We start from the raw sequence: 18,986 nt of genomic DNA on the forward strand, positions 1-18,986 counted from the left end.
GTGTTTTTTGCCTTACTTGCTACAAGTATTTGTAATGAGCACAAATCAATATGCTTCAAGCAAAAGAGAAACTGAGCAGACAGCCATGAGGAAGACAAGTGACAAGGGATGGGGGATGAGACTGACTGGCATTGAGGCAGGATCGTGAAATGAGTTGAGAACTCTTGAAAGAGTAGATGCAAGTGGAGAAAGGAAGGAAGGAAGAGAGAGAGGAAGGAAGGATGGAAGGAAGATTTGGTAATGTCCTGTTGACAAAGAAGTTGCTATTCTCACAGCTTCATTGATACTTTAACCGAGAAATTTGATGTGAAGGTCGAGATTTTAACATTATCATGTTCCGTGGAGTAACCATTTCTGATGCAGTGTGCAGCTACAGTAGATTCACTAGGTTGTAAAAGGCAAACAATTGTTCTTACACATTACATCAGTCTTCTAGCTACAGCTGATCACTGTGCTGTAGTTAATCCATACTGATATCTTCAATGCATTATTCTTGGCACATGCTCAATCTTGTGGATTAAATCTGAAGAACACAGAGAGATGAAAAATCTGATTCACAGAGTAAAAATAATCCCAGTCTATTCGTCCAATTTGTTGTATCTGTAATTGGAGAAACAACAAATAACGATTGGCGTGAGTTCCAAATTCTGTTTATTGCCAACAGTTCCATAATACTAACACAACTTGGTGCTTGATCAAGCAGCAACTGGGCTGCAGAGTCCAAGTCCGGAATGGTAAACAGTCGTAGCACAGCGTAGCGTCGTTCCTGGGTGCGACGTCGACATAGCAAGTAGGTAGCCCAACACGAGATTCCCAGGCATGGCGGCTATGTAGGGCGAGTGGCGGAGGAATATGCCCTCCGTAACCGAGTCCGCTTGTCGTGTCCTGTAATGATTGGCAGCGCGGCCTCACGTAACTATCTCTCGGGGAGGACGCCGGCCGAGGTTGCCATGACAGTGCGGAGGCACTCAGTGTCTGAGGCCCGCACCTGCACTGTACAGCTGTGCAGAGCTGTGCATAAGCGGAGCGTGCCGACCGTTGGCTGTATGACGTAAAGACCACGGCCACACAGCTGCAGGCGCCACGGTTTGGGCATTGACTATACCACACAATGCTGCTCATGAACAGCCTACTTTGTTTCACTGATTAGGTAGTTCTGTGCAATTTCAAGCTGTTAAATTATATATATAATGTTTTGTGGCACGTTATGAAACATTATGCCTTGCACTGGGGCACTTTTCATTCCTACTTCTAACATTTTTGTACAGTTATAAAAAAGGTCTAGAAAAAATATCACTTTATGACATAACGTAGACTACGACTACTGAAACATTAAGAGGTAGAATTACTATTCTGTGACATTTTTTTCTTGTTAATTTTCTTAAGTACCTATGAATATTTAAAGATATTATAGTTCACAATGCAGAAATATATCTGAGGATTTCTTTATTTTGAAAACAGTCTCATACATATTCCAGTTGAACGTTACATGCATATGTCAAAAATAAATGACGCGGGTGTGGTGTACAAACTAGTAACTCATACCAGATATATAGGATTCATTTGAAGAGTGACAAAATTATTGTCAACATGCACCCACACTCATTCTGCCATTTCAATTCTCCTCCAGTCCACATGTGATTATAATAGTTCTGAACAATATAATCAGAAACTGTTAATTAAACTCAACTCCACAGTCTTGCAACACTGAAGAACAAATTGTGTAACATTACATGAAAAGCCTAATTAGCAGGTCAAAGGAAATCTTACAGCACAATTTCAATACAACTGAAATTAGATCTACGTGATACTTCATTTCATATTACTGTACTTAGTTAATGCAAGGTATATAAACAGAGTTGCCGATACTCAACTTGACATCTACAATGTACACAAATAAGGAGTTAAGCCTGAACTTACTTTTCAAAATTATGTTGTCGCATGGAAACCGCTGTTGCTCCAAGATTAGACATATTCTTTTGAAGCTATTGCAATCTCTCTGTACTGCGCACGTAGATACTGATGGGACAACAAGTTACAACCACAGCCCACCGCGAGACTGAATGAAGCCGTGTAGTGTTTGCAGGTATATGATGAGGGATAGCAAGAACATAAATGGAGCAGAAATGCATAGGGAATCATTCTAGCAAGGACATGGACCGCATACGGAAAAATCAATTGATATAAGCAACTTTGACAACAGGAAATTTGCTGTGGTTCTGTGTCTGGGAGTGAGCATTTTGAAATGGCAAAGCTGGTTGGCTGTTCACATACCATTGTTATGTGCATGTATGAAAGGCAGTTGAAAGACAGTGAAACTAGAAGTAGGCAACATGCTGCTGGATATCCACACCTCATCACAGAATGTGTACGTCAAAGGCTTGCCTGATTTGTACAGGAAGACAGGCCATGGCTTGTGGCATATCTGACAACAGATTACAATGCTGGTTGGTGCTGGCCCAAGCATTTCTGATCACAGTATTCAGCGTACATCATTGAACACGGTGCTCTTCAGAAGATAACTGCCACGTGTTTCCCTGTTGCCTCAATGACATCATCAATTACAGCTGCAATGAATAATCTTGATCATCTTGTGCTCCACAGAAGATTAATGTTAAAACTAGCAGCCACCAGAGCTGTGTTGAGGTAACAGTTATTATGTCATGAGTGGTTTCATTCAGTCAACATCATAATATGGGCACAATTCTATTATGAAGACTGTTGACATTGTCATGCGATGATGATCACTGAAAATGGAAATGCCATGTGGCTAGGGCCTCCCGTCGTATAGACCGGTCACCTAGTGCAAGTCTTTCGAGTTGACGCCACTTCAGCGACTTGGGTGTTGATAGGGACGAAATGTTGATGATAAGGACAACACAACACCCAGTCACTGAACGGAGAAAATCTCCAACCCACCAGGGAATCAAAACCGAGCCGTTTGGCATGACATTCCGTCGCACTGACCACTCAGCTACCAGGGGCGGACATGATCACTGAACAAAACCAGTAATGACTTCTACATATACTACTAAATTAAAGTAGACTGAAACATATTATTTATAAAGTGTATTGGTTTCTCTTTCAAACAACAGTAGGTTGGGAGTATAAAGAAGTAAAGTGTTCTACATGAATATAGCAGCTAACAACCACTATTAATACTGTTCGGAGAGAAGCAACATTCACTTTACCATCTCAGTGCTGCACTAACCTGTACTGTCAGCACAACTGTGTTTTAAATTCTCTGTGACTGTCTTTCATTACCATTTTAACTACAATGGAGTTACGTGATTTATCATTTTCCATCCGAGAAGACGTAGTTAACACAAAATTTCAAATTAAATGTAAATACATGGTCGATCTGTTTACTGATCACCTTCACATTTACAAAACTTCTCTCTCTCTTGCCTTTATGGCCTTCTGATGTCCCCAAGTGAAAATTCATAAAAATCACATGTATTTACCTCAATTCACTTTTTCAGGCCAAGAACATAGGTTTCAGAGGACTTGATGCTTACCTTTTGTGTGCGTATGCTGATCACCAGCATACAAGCTCTACTCATGTATGTTACAGAATATGTTATGTTTAGAACAAGCCATGTTTCCTTTGTGTGTGACCTTCCATGCCACTACGTGCATTTTTCTGCACCTTAAATAGTTTGAAGTTATGACATCTTCTGGCAGATTTTGTAGTATAGTATCCTATACTACTGTACAGAATCTATTAAGAGTAACTGCACTAATTTCACTATAACCATGTGTATACCCTGAATATTTTATGGGGCTGCTCAACCATTGGGTGCATCTGGTAACTCCGACTTTCTAATTTTCATATCCTGTCTAGGGATTGATAGTGTTTTTGAGAGTGAGAGAGAGAGAGAGAGAGAGAGAGAGAGAGAGAGAGAGAGAGAGGGAGGAAGGAAGGATGGGTGGGGGAGGGAGGGGGGGGAGAGGGAGGGTGAGGGAGGGAGGGAGGGAGAGGGGGGGAGGGAGGGAGAGGGAGAGAGAGAGAGAGAGGGAGGGAGGAAGGAAGGAAGGAAGGAAGGAGGGGCGGGGGAGGGAGGGAGGGAGGGAGGGAGGGAGAGAGAGAGAGAGAGATTTATGTTTTTCATAGAAATTCATTTGCAGAAACTTAAAAAAAAATCACATTATTATTATTATTATTATTATTAACATATTCCAATGCACACAGAACATATATAAATTTAAACCAAACAATAATTCCAATTTCTTGAATTTATCAGTCTTTATCCAATACAGGTGAAATCCTGGCAAAGGACTTTGAATGCTGGTTTGGTGAAGTGACAGCAGCAGAGCAAGTAACCCAAGTAGCAGATGCATTCCATGAGGTGTGTCGTGAAGTCCTTGGTCTGCGACGGCGCAGTAAGCAGTCACTACTGGACAGAGTCCTTGGTGGAAAAAGTACAGGTCTTGGACTACGTGCTTATTCTCGGGGAAAAAGTGACAGTGCTCTTCCCAAGGACTGAACTGTCGTGTTGTTTCCATGAGAAGTACTGTACCAACTGCACTTCTTAACCTAAAAATGGAAAGTACAATATACTGCTGAGTGGTAGGCAGAAACTTCGCTGAAGTTTCTGATACGATGAGTCACAGTAGGTTCTGTGGTGAGCTGTACTGTGGAACCTTTTAAAATACTCCTGTTGTTACTGAACAGAAATAAAGACATTAAGTACATTAAAATCACAACAATACCTGGGTGATACAGTTATGTACGAGAAATAAGTATTCTTGAGTAATAAATGTACAAACCAGCAATAAAAGTGAACATTTTTCTTCCAGCCTGGTGTACAGCAACATTAAAAATGCACAAAAGAAGCTTGTAATTTGCATATAAATATTTTGTGGGATCACCCTGAAATCACTACTATTAACAATCTGGTAACAGTTGCACAAACTTAAAATATTTAATGTCTTAAACCCATTTTTTCTTTTAGAAAAACCTACTTTTTCTTTTAGAAACCTCTAAACAGTGAAATGTTTACTGTTATACATGTCATCTAAGTTAAGGCAGAAAAGTCTATAGTAGCTGACAATGGGTGGGTGTGCCTTATTTTTATGTGGTAGTCAATGCAATATGTTGGTGCAAATCTGTGGATACAAATATCAGCTACTGTGAGAAATTTGTGTGTACTACAATAAACAACCAAAACAGTTTGCAACAGGCTTCAGCATTTGGACTGTGATCAATCACTATTTAATGAATGTAACAGAAGACATGTTAGCCTACATATTGAACTGAATTACAAGTGCCTATTCAGTCACAGAATGAAAACAAGATACACTACTGAGATAAGGATTGCAAAATTTGGTGATGTGCCACTGATGCCTTACAATAGAAAGATTCACAACAATACAAATGAAATGGTATAATTAACATGTCTTCAGAGTAGTCTTTTAAGTTGTACATTTACACGTGAAACCAAACATACGACGTGCATTCAACAAAGACTGAGACAGATTCTGAAAAGAACTTTATTACCAAATACTTACTCAAACTCAATATTTTCCCCTTCAATATAGCCACCATTAAGAGTGTTGCACTTGTCCCATCGTCTCATTCACTTTTGAAAAACATCCTCCAATCCATTTCTTGATGACCACTTCAAAATCGCCTCTAAAGCGTTCAATACATGATTTTCAGATCTAAATCAACATCCTTTGAGATCCTTTTTCACACCAAGATACAACAAAATGTCACTTGGGACAACCTCAGGGCTACACAGGGGTGTGAGACTGCACAAATGCCCATTCTGGCTAAAAACATCATAACAGCTGCTGCAACATGAAGCCACTCATTGTAATGGTGCAGTTTTCACTTCCCATGAAGTTCCCTCCATTTCTTTGGGATATGGTCTTCCAACAATTACTGGCACATTCTTGCAGAATTCTGCATTTACTGTCCAAGCTCTGAGAACTTGAAGTGTGTATACCATGCTGTGATGATTTAAAAAATGCAATCAATAAAGCCTTATTTGCTGATTTCTCCATGTACACTTTTTCTTGGGAAAGGCTGTCCCTTTTGAACCGACTCTGCATTCTGTCTTTTCTTTTCAGGGTCTTAAAAATTGACACAAGAGTCATCAGCAGTGATGATGGTTTTCCACTAATTGTCCCCTTCACCTTGGGCACATTGTTTCCACAGATGTGATTGTCAACTGTGTTCTGTTTCTGAGCAGGAGTCAGTAGTCAGAAGTCTGTCAATCCAGTGAGCACACAATAGTGACATGTTTAAAGAATCCTTCAAAATGGTGTTAGCACTTCCCACTGAAATTGCCAGGACATTTGTTAGTTGTCTACCAGTCACAAGAGATTCCTCGTGCACAACTGCTGCTGAACTGTAGATTGCAATGTCAGTAAGGACAGTGCTGGAGGGCCCTCCTCCCTTTCAGCTTAAAACTCCCTCTCCCATCTTTGAAAACTTTATGCCATTGGAAACATGCAGCATGAGACACTAGATTCACCAGGAGCTCTATGAGGATCTTGAAGTGTTTCCGAAGCAGTTTCTTCTGCAGAATACAAATCTTTGATTGCATAACATTCCTATCAACTTTCTGCCATTTAAACTTTAGATGCAGCTCTTGCTACAACCACATTCAATATGCTATTGCTGCAGAATGAATGAGATCAGACAGGGGTGGTGCCTGGTGGCAGTTAAGGATATTAGTAGACATGAAGCAGCCACTAAATGCCAATGCAATGGCCTTTTCAATACATTCGAAAACTGCTTTCTATCTTTGTTGGACAAACCCTCAAACAAAAGGACCAAGCAGATATAGGCAAGTCATTTCCACAATGACACTGACAAGACTGCAATGCACATTTTCTGAATTCCTAAATTTTTTATGGTGTGGCATTGAAGCCACTCAATCTGACATGCTGACAATAAAGGTATTGTTTACTCATCCTGATTAAAAAATGGCTTCCTTCTCAGCCATGTGTGAGATTCAATGCTCAATTTAATTTAAAAATACAGGAATTATTCCCATTACTGAATCTTTCTGATTAATGTAACCATGTGTTTAGTTTGAGTGGAAGTTGTTTTTATTGCAGGGCTACATAATATGAATATCGCCTGTCATAAAGACTGCATTTACTTCTCTTCGCAGTTGAATTTCTTTCCAAAACCACAAATTTGTTATCTGCACCTCCATCTACAATCCACTTAACATCTACTGTTATCAGAGAACATTTGGAATCATTTATCACAATAAATAGAGCTGAATTTTACAGAGCAATGTCTCATTAAAAGTTGTCAATAACAACTATAAATGATAATAAATCTCCTCCACATATGAAGTATTTATATTATCAAATATTTATGTTAGTAGGCCAAGAAAGTGAATATTGAAATTTTCTGGTTCAATCTCAATATCAAAAGACATGAGATCGCCATCAGAAAAAGTGACATGCGATGAACCAGAGTACTGACTCTCGACATCAAATGACTAGTATTCTCCTTTGTTACAAACTGATCTGCACTGGAAGACTGTAATTTCAGAAGCTATGTTTCAGTGAACATTAACATGTGATTTTCAATGATTACGCAACTTCTTGTGTATCAACCTCCAACTGAAATAAAAGAAAGAAAAAGCACTACATGTAACCAGTTGTGATGTTTTGTCAAAACATGAATGTGTGTATGAATCAAAATAATTCAGTGTACTACTTTTTTGTGAATAAATGAATATGTATTTTATTTGAAATGCAGATTATTTCCTACTGTGAACAAAATATGATTTTCTATTCAGACTGTGTGATACGGACAAAGGTGACTACTGGGCAACAATCTCTCTCTGTGCCTATAAATTTAACCAATTTTGGTATGGAATTTTCCTTTTTATGTAAAATACAAAACATGCACACTGCATCAAAGTAGCAGTTGATGACCTCCCCCACTTTCTTCCTTTCCTCAGCTTAAAGGAATTTCCCCATATATTTTAAATAAGTCTGCATTTTACTACGTTAGTTGGCACAGTGGTTATAACATTGGACTTGCATTCAGGAGGGCGACAGTTCATATCTGTGTCCAACCATCCAGATTTAGGCTTTCCATAGTTTCCCTTAATCACTCTAGGCACATGCTGCAACAATTCCTTTGAAAGGCCAGAGCCGATATCCTTTCCCATCCTTGACACAATCCAAGCTTCTGCTATGTCTCTAATGACCACATTGCCAATTGGCATGTTAAACTTTAATTTTCCTTTAATCTTCCTTCCATTTAATATTTTCAGATTACACAACATGATTATAAAAAATTTCAATATTATGAAAAGAACAGATTGCCACTCATCATCGAGAGGAGATGCTGAGTTGTAGAGAGGCACAACAAAAAGACAGCTTACACTTATGCTGTCAGCCAAAAGACATTTTTTGAAGTAGAAAAAACACACTTGAACACTGTCTCTGACTGCTGTGGCTGTGGTCATGCTCCACTTTCAGATGAATTTGATATACTAGTGTAAATCTGCACCCAATTTAGCTTCTTTGTGCCTCTTACTTACAGCAATTTTGTCATTAATTTTCAGTGAGGACTCCACACTTATTTCTCAGTATATTTTACTTTTTTCCACATGTATATAAAACAGCTATTTTGTGTAAATACAAAAATATGAACCAAAATACACTGAACCATAAATAATTACCAGTAGTTTCATTTATCTTCATAAGTTTCAAGAACATCCGCCAAATGTTCATTATCACGCGGCTTCTTGAAAACTTTCTTTCGCTGGTTTGGTTTCTTTCGTTTATGATGCAGTATTTTCTTTGGTCCATGATCTTGCATTGACCTGATACCCTGAAATAAAGAAAGAGAAATGCATGACAATAAACCTACAATTCTTATCAAATGGATAATTTACAAAATAAACAGAACTATTCAGTGAAAGAAAACAAAACTTTCATGGTGTGAGACAGCTCCTACAGCACAATATTTGGAAAATTAACTACAGGAAACTGTTGTATATGTCATTTATGCATTGCATAACGACAGGGTGTCAATTCTAGATACATCTTCGATGAAATTAGAAGTGTCTTTTGATGTGTGCGTATTACCATTATTTTCTAGACAACTAACTTTGTACCCATTATTTCTGGGAATCTCTGAGACCAGCTTAACACTTTGGAGACCAATCACTTAGAAGAATATTGGGCCCAGGAAACTGGCCATTTACGCCGTTATTTAAAGCATTACTGGCACACATGCAACTGATGCATCTTCAAGAGTAATACATACTAAAACTGACCAAGCTTCAAGATTTATTCTTCATACTTACTTCAGTTCTTTGACAGATTACAAATATTAAAATAATGATGAGGAAGTATCATTATCCTCCCAAGAAAAAGTGAGAGGTGAGTTACTGAGTAATTTCTTCCTTCTGAACTTTGAAAATTTCTTGCTCACTCAACAAATGTGATGAAGTTGTAGCAGAAACAAAGCAAAACTGTGAAACCTAACGAATACACACAAGGAATTACATCAATGTGATCAAGTTTGCTCAGCCATTCATGAAATCAACTGTTATGTTTGCTGATGTTTCTTTTGAAATAATTGAGAAATTGACAACAGAAGGCAGCACCAGTCAAGGGGCAGGTCACAGATGTCTATACATTGCTCTTGTATGAAATAAGTCCAGTTTTTAAACGAGATGTGGCTCACATGCTGATAAAATTGCAGCATGAGCCATACTCAGTCGTGTGTTTGCCAGATACCCGTTAACACAGGTGTAACCACATCAAAGGGGTATCTCTGCAGAGGCCAGATTAACCTATGATCCCTGAAGAGGGGCAGCAGCCTTTTCCGTAGTTGTACGAGCAGCAGTGGAGTAGTGGATGACTGTATGTTCTGCCTTGTAAAATTAGTCAACAGGCCTTTCTAAGTTAGTACTGGAAGAGACTGAAAGGAATGGAGAACCTCACAGTTATTTCTCTTGAGGGCATGCAGCTCTACTATACTGCTCAAAGATAATGGTATCCTCTTGGGTAAAATATTCCAGTTCTAAGACAGTCCCTCACTCAGACCCCCAAGCAGGAGCTATTCAGGAGGCTGTTGTCATCAGAAAAAACAAAACTGCCATTCAACATGTAAAAAAACATGGAACATTAGAGCCCTTAATAGGGTAGGTAAGTTGAAGAATTTAAAAAGGCAAATGGATAAGTTGAAGTCACATACAGTGGTAACTAGTGAAGTGTGATGGCAGGAAGAGCAGGGCTTCTTGTCAGGTCTGAACAGGGTTATAAATGCGGTCATGGGGAAAGAAGGAGCAGGTCTAATACTGAATAAGAAAACATGAATGCTAAAGTTTGTATGCCTACTAGCTCTGCATATGATGACGAGATTGAAATAATGTATGCTGAGATAAAATAATAATTTCAGATAGTTAATGGAGACAAAAATTTAAATAAATTTAAATGTGATGAGGGACTATATTTGTTAGTACTAAGGAAGAGACGGCAAAGTAGTCAGAGAACATATACGTGGGGGGGGGGGGGGGGGGGGGATGCCTGGTAGAATTTGGCACAGGCCTTAATTAATTTAATCAGAGCTAATACTTGGTTTAAGAATCATGAAAGGAAGTTGTATATGTGGAGGATACCTGCAGCCACTGGATGGTTTCAGATAGATTATGCAATGATAAATCAGATTTTACACTGACCATGATTTACTGGTTATGTATGAACTGCAGATTAAAACTGGGACCTGAAATAATCGAAATAAGCAGGGGTTTATGAGAGTTTCAAAGGGAGCATTATGCAATGATTGACTGAAAAGAAGGAAAAGAATACAACAGAAGAAGAATCAGCAGCCTTGAGATGAAACAGTGAAGGCAGCAGGGAATCTTAATATGCAAAAAGACAAGTCCCTATAGAAATATGTGGATAACACAAGAGATATTAAATTTCATTGATGAAAGGAGAAAATACACAAATGCAGCAAATGAAGCAAGCAAAAGTGATTAGACACATCTATAAATGATTGACAGAAAGTGCAAAATGATTTAGCAGGAATGGCAAAAGGACAAATGCAAGCTTACAGAAGAAAGATGAAAGACAGATGTTACCTAGGAAAATCAAAGTGATATTTTGGATAAAAGAGAAGCAGCTGTATAAGATGCCAAACTAGTGATAAGCAAAGAAGGGAAAACTAATAGGTGGGAAGAATACATAGAAGGGCTATATACAGGAAACGAACTTGAAGAAGTATTATACAACAGTAAGATAAACTAGATGAAGATAAGATGAAACACCGAAAGACCAAATTTGAAACAAGGACTCTGGAATGGAAGACTTCAGAATTATTGAGCTCTTTCTGGAGAGCCAGTAGTGCCAAAACCATTCCGCCTGTTGCCCAAAATATATGAGGAAGACAAAATAACCTCAAATTTCATGAAGCATGTAGCAATTTCAATTCCAAAGAAGGCAGGTGCTGACAAGCATGAATATTACTGCACTACCAGTTTCATATGACATTTATAAAATACTGACAGAAATTATTTACAGAAGAATGAGAAAACTGGTAAAAGCCAATCCCAGGGAAGATTGCTTTGGGTTCTGATGAGATTTAGGACCACACGGGATCATACTGACCATACGACTTATCTTAGAAGTTAAGTTCAAGAAAGGCAAACCTATATTTATAGCATATGTAGACTTAGAGATAGCTTTTGACAATGCTGAATGGAATTCACTCTTTGAAATATTGAAGGTAACATTGACAAAATACAGGAGAAAAAGATTATTCAAAACTTGTATGGAAACCACACTGCAGTAATAAATAGTCAAAGATAATGAAAGGGAAGCAGTAGTTGAAGAGGGAGTAGGACAAGGTTGTAGCCTGCCCCAATATTATTCAATCAACACATTGAACAACCTGTGAAGGACACAAAGAAGACATCTGGAATGGGAATTCAAGTTCAGGGAGAAGAAATAAAAACTATGAATTTTGCCAATGACACTGCAATTGGACGACCAGTTGGAGAGGATAGGTAGTGTCTCCATATAAGGTTAGGCTTGTACAATGAACATCAACAATAATAAAAGCAGGGTTGGAATATGGGTGTAAGGAATGAAAGAGGAAGCCGCCTGGTACAATTTTGTACAGAGCATAACTTAATCATAGTTAACACTTGGTTTAAGAATCATGAAAGAAGGATGTATACGTGGAGACACTGGAAGGTTTCAGATAGCTTACATAATGCTAAGATAGAGATTTAAGAACCAAGTTTTAAATTGTAAGACATTTCCAGGGGCAGATGTGGACACTGACCACAATCTATTGGTTATGAACTGTAGATTAAAACTGAAGAAACTGCAAAAATGTGGGAATTTAAGGAAATGGAACCTGGATAAACTGAAAGAACCAGATGTTGTAGAGAGTTTCAGAGAGAGCATTAGGGAATGACAGACGAGAATGGGGGAAAGAGATACAGTAGAAGAAGAATGGGTAACTTCGAGAGGTGAAATAGTGAAGACAGCAGAGGATCAAGTACGTAAAAAGATGAAGGCTAGTAGAAATCCTTCGGTAACACAAGAGATACTGAATTTAATTGATGACAGGAGAAAATATAAAAATGCAGTAAATGAAGCAGGCAAAAAGGAACACAAATTTCTCAAAAATGAGATCAACAGGAAGTGCAAAATTGCTAAGCATGGATGGCTAGAGCATATGTGTAAGGATGTAAGTGTAAGATTGATACTGCCTAAAGGAAAATTAAAGAGACCTTTGTAGAAAAGAGAACCACTTGCATGATTATCAAGAGCTCAGATGGAAAACCAGTTCCAGGCAGAGAAGGGAAGACAGAAAGGTGGAAGGAGTATATAGAGGGTCTATACAAGGGCAATGTTCTTGAGGGCAATATTATGGAAATGGTGGTGGTGGTTAGTGTTTAACGTCCCGTCGACAACGAGGTCATTAGAGACGGAGCGCAAGCTCAGGTTAAGGAAGGATTGAGAAGGAAATCGGCCGTGCCCTTTCAAAGGAACCATCCCGGCATTTGCCTGAAACAATTTAGGGAAATCATGGAAAACCTAAATCAGGATGGCTGGAGACGGGATTGAACCGTCATCCTCCCGAATGCGAGTCCATTGTGCTAACCACTGCGCCACCTCGCTCGGTATGGAAATGGAAGAGGATGTAGATGAAGATGAAATGGGAGATATGATATTGCGAGAAGAGTTTGGCAGAGCACTGGAAGACCTAAGCTGAAACAAGGACTCAGGAGTAGACAACATTCTCTTAGAACTACTGGCAGCCTTGGGAGAGCCAGCCCTGACAAAACTCTACCATCTGGTGAGCAAGATGTATGAGACAGGTGAAATATCCTTAGACTTCAAGAAGAATATAATAACTCCAATCCCAAAGAAAGCAAGTGTTGACAGGTGTGAAAAATATCAAATTATCAGTTTAACATCTTTCACAAAGATTGCCCAGATCAAATGTGTGTAACATCAATCTGCCTTCAAGCAGAAAGAAGAAACAGAAGAGAACAAACCACAGATGTTAGCATACATACCCTATACTCGGGACTATCTCTGTGAAGATCAGCAGACTTCTAAATAAACTTGCCACTGGATCCAGTCACTAGAAATGGCAAGACCCGTCACCTGACAAGCAGTCTATTTGCCAGTGCAAAGAACAACTTATGCTTTTGAAAGCCTGGTATCTACAACATCACTTTTGAGTGTGGTATGTTATGCATTGGCCAAACAACCAGAACAAAGGAAGTTCAATGTGTGGCACACCAATGCCACACTAGGCTGGGATCAGTCAGTAAATCTGCAGTAGCTGGACACTGTCTGGAATACAATGAACTATGACAAGACTCCAGGTTCTGGGATAGTATCATTAAGAGGGGTAATTGAAAGCAAGTTGGGGCAAAAACTGGGTACCAACTCAGCAAGGCATGAGACACCATGCCCCAATAACTGAAAGAGCAACAGCACTTGCAAGCAGTTAACAGAATCTGTGATCATGAATGTGCACCCTCAATTTCGTCCTCCAGTGGCAGAGGAAACATTAAGACACCATTCATCAGGCCGTGACCAGGAACTTGGATAAAGGAGTGGACAGAGGCATGCAGCTGGGGAATGGATGGCGTAACAAATCACTGCCACAGAGGATGAGGAGACAGAATCAAGGGAGGAGCACTTTCATGACAAATCAGTACATCAGCAGTACCTTATGATGATGGCAAGTTATATCTATGAAATCTTGTGCCAGTCAGAGGTGGTCAACCAGCTGGAAACTCAGGATGACTGTAAGCATCATGATCAGTGTCAGAAGAAGATGAGAAGTTACATCAGTATTTTGTCAGTTCTACAATTTCATTACCTATTTAGTTACTGCAAATACTGCACATCTAATTACCTGTAACTTTATCTCCTTTGTATTTCCTTTATGTACAGTCCGTAACATAGTCTTAAAATATTTTAAATCATCTACACATCTTTCTTACCATGGGTCCCATCAAAGTATCTCATTATGGAGCAGAGGTGCTTTCTTTTCAGGGCACAACTCATAAATCATTTTCATGACAATTTTTGTGTATTAAAATTAAGTTAACAAATATACATTTAAAATTATGACAGCAGTTACCTGGGAAGGAACCGACTAGGTTTGGGAAGGTTAAAAAAGTGAGAGTAGGTTGCTCAGACACCACAATGACAGGAACCACAACTGAGGACAAAGGCAGATGAAACTCTACACTGCTAAAGTGACCACCACAACAAACTACTAAGGCTGTAGTGTGTACTGATAACTAACATAAAAAAGCTATAAACAACACAAGAAAGACAAGTAAGAAGAAACAAGGTATGAAAAAGTATGACGGACAAATGTCTGGCTGGCTGCAGACGAAAATTAAATGAACCATTCACTCTATTACAGACAAAACTCGTTCATTTATTGAAGAGTTCAGGCCATGCACCGTATTTATATGGGAGACATCATTATTCACAGCTTCTTGTCGGTTACTCTCTAACCATTTGGTGAGATTTACATCCACATCAACATCTACATCCATACTCTGCAAAATAATCTCAAGTGCCTGTAGAGGGTATTTCCCATTTTACCATAGTACCAGTTATTAGGGCTTCTTCCCATTCCATTCATATATGGAGTGCAAGAAGAATGATTGTTTAAATGCCTTTGCACATGCTGTAATTAATCTAATGTTTTCCTCACAATCCCTAAAGACAGTTCTTGAAACTTTATAAGTAGGCTTTGTCAGGATAATTTGCATCTCTCTTTACGTGTCTGCCAGTTCAGTTTCTTCAGCATCTCTCTGACATTCTCCCACATGTCAAACAAAACTGTGAACTATCATGATGCCCTTCTCTGAATATGTGCAATATCCCCTTCCAATCCCATTTGGTACATATCTGAGCAATATTCTAGGATGGAATGATAATTAAATGGACACCCTAGCTGCAAACAGGCGTTGATGTATTTCCGTGGGGACATGTTGAAAATGTGTGCCCCGACCGGGACTCGAACCCACGGAAGTACGTCAACGCCTGTTTGCAGCTAGGGTGTCCATTTAATTATCATTTCATTTCTAGCAAAGCTGCATGGTCATCCACGGTGACTGTTCTTTCGGGAACAGATACTACCGTCATATATATTCTAGGATGGGTCGCACAGCTGATTAATAGGCCATCTCCTTTGTAAACTGACTGCACTTCCTTCATATTCAACTGATAACCTTGTAGTTTAGTTACGTTGATCTACAAACCAACTAACGTTCATATTCCACTAGAGAACTGCAATCTGCCACATGCTTCTTCTATAAATCAGCTTATGTGATTGTTACATGAGTTACACCTGGGTATCTGTGTGAGTTGAATGATTCTAATTAAGACTCTTTGATATTATAGTCATAGGATATCATTATAATTATTTCATTTTGTAAAATGCACAGTTTTACATTTATGTACATTTAAAGTAAGTTGCCAATCTATGCAGCACTTCAAAATTTTATCAAGACTCAACAGCATATTTCTACAGCTTCTTTCAGACAGTACTTCATTACATGAGGTTATATTAGATTTGTCTACTAAACAATTGATCAGCCAAATATAGAGTAATATCAATGGCAACAGACAATGGTATAATGGGAGTACGATTGGTTATGAATACGAAAGTAGGGCAGAAAGTGAGTTAGTATGAACGGTTCAGTAATAATAGTCATTCTCATGAGACTTGACAGCAAACCAATGCCAAGAATGGTAGTTCAGATACACATGCCAATATCACAAACAGAAGATGGAAATATAGAAAAAGTATACGAGGAGATTGAAATGTTAACTCAGTATGTAAAGGCAGATGAAAATCTAATAACCATGGGGCATTGGAATGCGGTTGTATGGGAAGGACTAGACGAATAGGTTACAGAAAGAATACGGGCTTGGCAGTAGGCATGAGACAGGAGAAAGACTAACTGAGTTCTGCAATAAATTTCAGATGGTAATAGCAAATACTCAGTTCAAGAATCACAAGAAAAGGAGGTATACTTGGAAAAGACCTGGAGATATGGGAAGATTCCAGCTGGATTACATCATGATCAAACAGAGATTTCGAAATCAGATACTGGATTTTAAAATGTGCCCAGGTGCAGATATAAAATGAGATCACAATATAGTAATTATGAACAACAGACTGAAGTTTAAGAGAATTGTCCAGAAGAATCAGAGTAGAAGGAAGTAGGATACTGAAATACCGAGGCATGATGAAACACACTTGAAGTTCCTTGAGGATGTAGATACGGCAATCAGAAGTACCAGAGTAGACAGTTCAGTTGAAGAGGAGTCTACATCTGTAAAAAGGGCAATCACAGTTGCTGGACACACAAACACAGGTATAAGAATGGTAACTGCAAGGAAACCTCAGGCAACAGAAGAAACACTTCAACTGATCGACGAAGAAAGGAAGTACAAAAATTTCACGATATATATCTCCTAGAAATGAAATAAATAGGAAGTGCAGGGCAGCCAATGCGAAATGGCTGCAGGAAAGATGTGAAAAAATTGAAAAAGAAATGATAGTCGGGAGGGTTGAATCAGCACATCAAGAAGTCAAAACACTCTTTGGTGAAATTAAAAGCAAGCTTGGGAGCATTAAGAGTGCAACAGGAATTCCAATGTATTAAATGCAGAGCAAAGAGTAAATACATGAAAGGAGGCATCTCTGAGGGGTACAAGATTGTGATACAGGAAGAAGTTGGAGTTGATGTGCGAGACATAGGGGATCCAGTTTTAGAGTCAGAATTTAAAATACCTTTGGAAGACTTGATATCAAATAAGGCAGAAATAATAGATAACATTCCATCAGAACTTCTAAAACTATTGGGAGAAATGACAACCAAACAACTACTGAAGTTGGTGTGTAGAATCTAGAGCTAAATACCATCTAACTTCTGGAAAAATATCAACCACACAATTCCAAATATAGTAAGGCCAGACAAGAATAATATTCGGAACAATGGAAAAAAAATTGAGGATCTGATAGATGACAATCAGTTTGTGTTTAGGAAAGATAAAGGCACCAGAGAGGCAGTTCTGACTCCGCACTTGATATGGAAGCAAGACTAAAGAAAAATCAAGATGCAGTCATAGGATTTGTCAACCTAGAAAAATGTGTTTGGCATTGTCATATAGTGCAGGATGTTCGAAATACTGAAAAAAAATGGAGCAAGCTATCGGGAAAGATTGGTAATATGCAAGATGCACAAGAATCAAGAGGGAAAAATAAGACTGGAAGACCACGAATGAAGTGCTTGGATTAAAAATGGTGTAAGACAACAATAATGGAGTCTTTTGTCCCTATTGTTCAATCTACACATTGAAGCAATGATGGAAATAAAAGAAAGGTTATAGAGTGGGATTACAATTCAGAGTGGAGGGATATCAATGATAAGATTCGCTAATGACATTGCTATCCTCAGCGAAAGTGAAGAAGAATTACACAATCGAGAATGAACAGTCTAACAGGTGCAGATTGTGTATTAAGAGTAAATCAGAAAAAGACAAAATTAATGAGAATCTGCAGAAATGAAAGTAACAAAACACTTAACATCAAAATTGCTGATAACAATGTTGATGAAGTTATGGAATTCTGCTACCTTGGAAAAGAAATAACCAATGACAGACGTAGCAAGGAGGACATAACAAGTAGACTAGCATGGGCAAAGAGGGCATTCCTGGCCAAGAAAAGTCTACTGGTATCAAACATTGGCCTTAATTTGAGGAAGAAATTTCAGAGAATGTATGTTTGTAGACCAGTATTGTAGGGTAGTGAATCAGGACTGTGGGAAAACCAAAACAGAAGAGAATCAAAGGGTTTAGGATGTGGTGCTACAGAATAATGTTGAAAATTAGATAGGCTGATAAGGTAAGGTGTAAGGAGGTTCTCTGCAGAACTGGCAAGGAACATATGAGAAACACTGGATTGTAGAACCTGGGTTAAGACATCAGGGAATGACTTAGGTGGTACTAGAGGGAGCTGTAAACGGTAAAAACTGTATGGAAAGACTGAGATTAGAATACATAATACAAATAACTGAGGACAAAGTGTGCAAAACAGCAAGGTTCCCAGGACACTTCCCAAGGGCACACCCGAAGTTATTGCTGCATCCATCAATGACCCACCATCAAAGGTAACATGCTACATCCTACCCACCAACAAATCTTCAATCCAGTCACTAATTTCACTTGATATGCCATACAAATGTACTTTTGATAATAAGCAAAGTTGTAGTATATAGTCAAATGCTTTTCTGAAATCAAAAAATATTGCATCTACCTGATCATCTTGATCCGTAGCTTTCAGGAAGTCATGTGAGGAAAGTGTGAACTGGGTTTTGCATGGCCAATGTTTTCTTTCTAAATCTGTGCTGGATGGCACGAAGGGTAATTCTGTTCGACATGCCTCATTAAGACTGAGTACAGAATATGTTATCAGATTCTATGACAAA

The 18,986-nt window shown here is 38.7% G+C and overlaps 2 protein-coding genes across 2 annotated transcripts in view; one reads left to right on the plus strand and one right to left on the minus strand.

The window, feature by feature from the left end:
- LOC126259231 (ras-related and estrogen-regulated growth inhibitor) overlaps positions 1-4,487 on the plus strand; it is a 348,539-nt gene extending 344,052 nt beyond the window's left edge. The window contains exon 6 of the mRNA XM_049955847.1: positions 4,261-4,487. Coding sequence (XP_049811804.1) covers positions 4,261-4,487 — 227 coding nt within the window. The remainder of the gene's footprint in view (positions 1-4,260) is intronic.
- Positions 4,148-18,986, minus strand: part of LOC126259230 (general transcription factor IIE subunit 2) — a 72,278-nt gene continuing 57,439 nt past the window's right edge. The window contains exons 6-7 of the mRNA XM_049955846.1: positions 8,664-8,815; positions 4,148-4,537 (exon numbers count right to left, since the gene is read on the minus strand). Coding sequence (XP_049811803.1) covers positions 8,672-8,815 — 144 coding nt within the window. The 3' untranslated portion in view covers positions 4,148-4,537; positions 8,664-8,671. The remainder of the gene's footprint in view (positions 4,538-8,663; positions 8,816-18,986) is intronic.

This window comes from Schistocerca nitens, chromosome 5 (assembly GCF_023898315.1).
Source record: "Schistocerca nitens isolate TAMUIC-IGC-003100 chromosome 5, iqSchNite1.1, whole genome shotgun sequence".
Lineage (NCBI taxonomy): Eukaryota > Metazoa > Arthropoda > Insecta > Orthoptera > Acrididae > Schistocerca > Schistocerca nitens.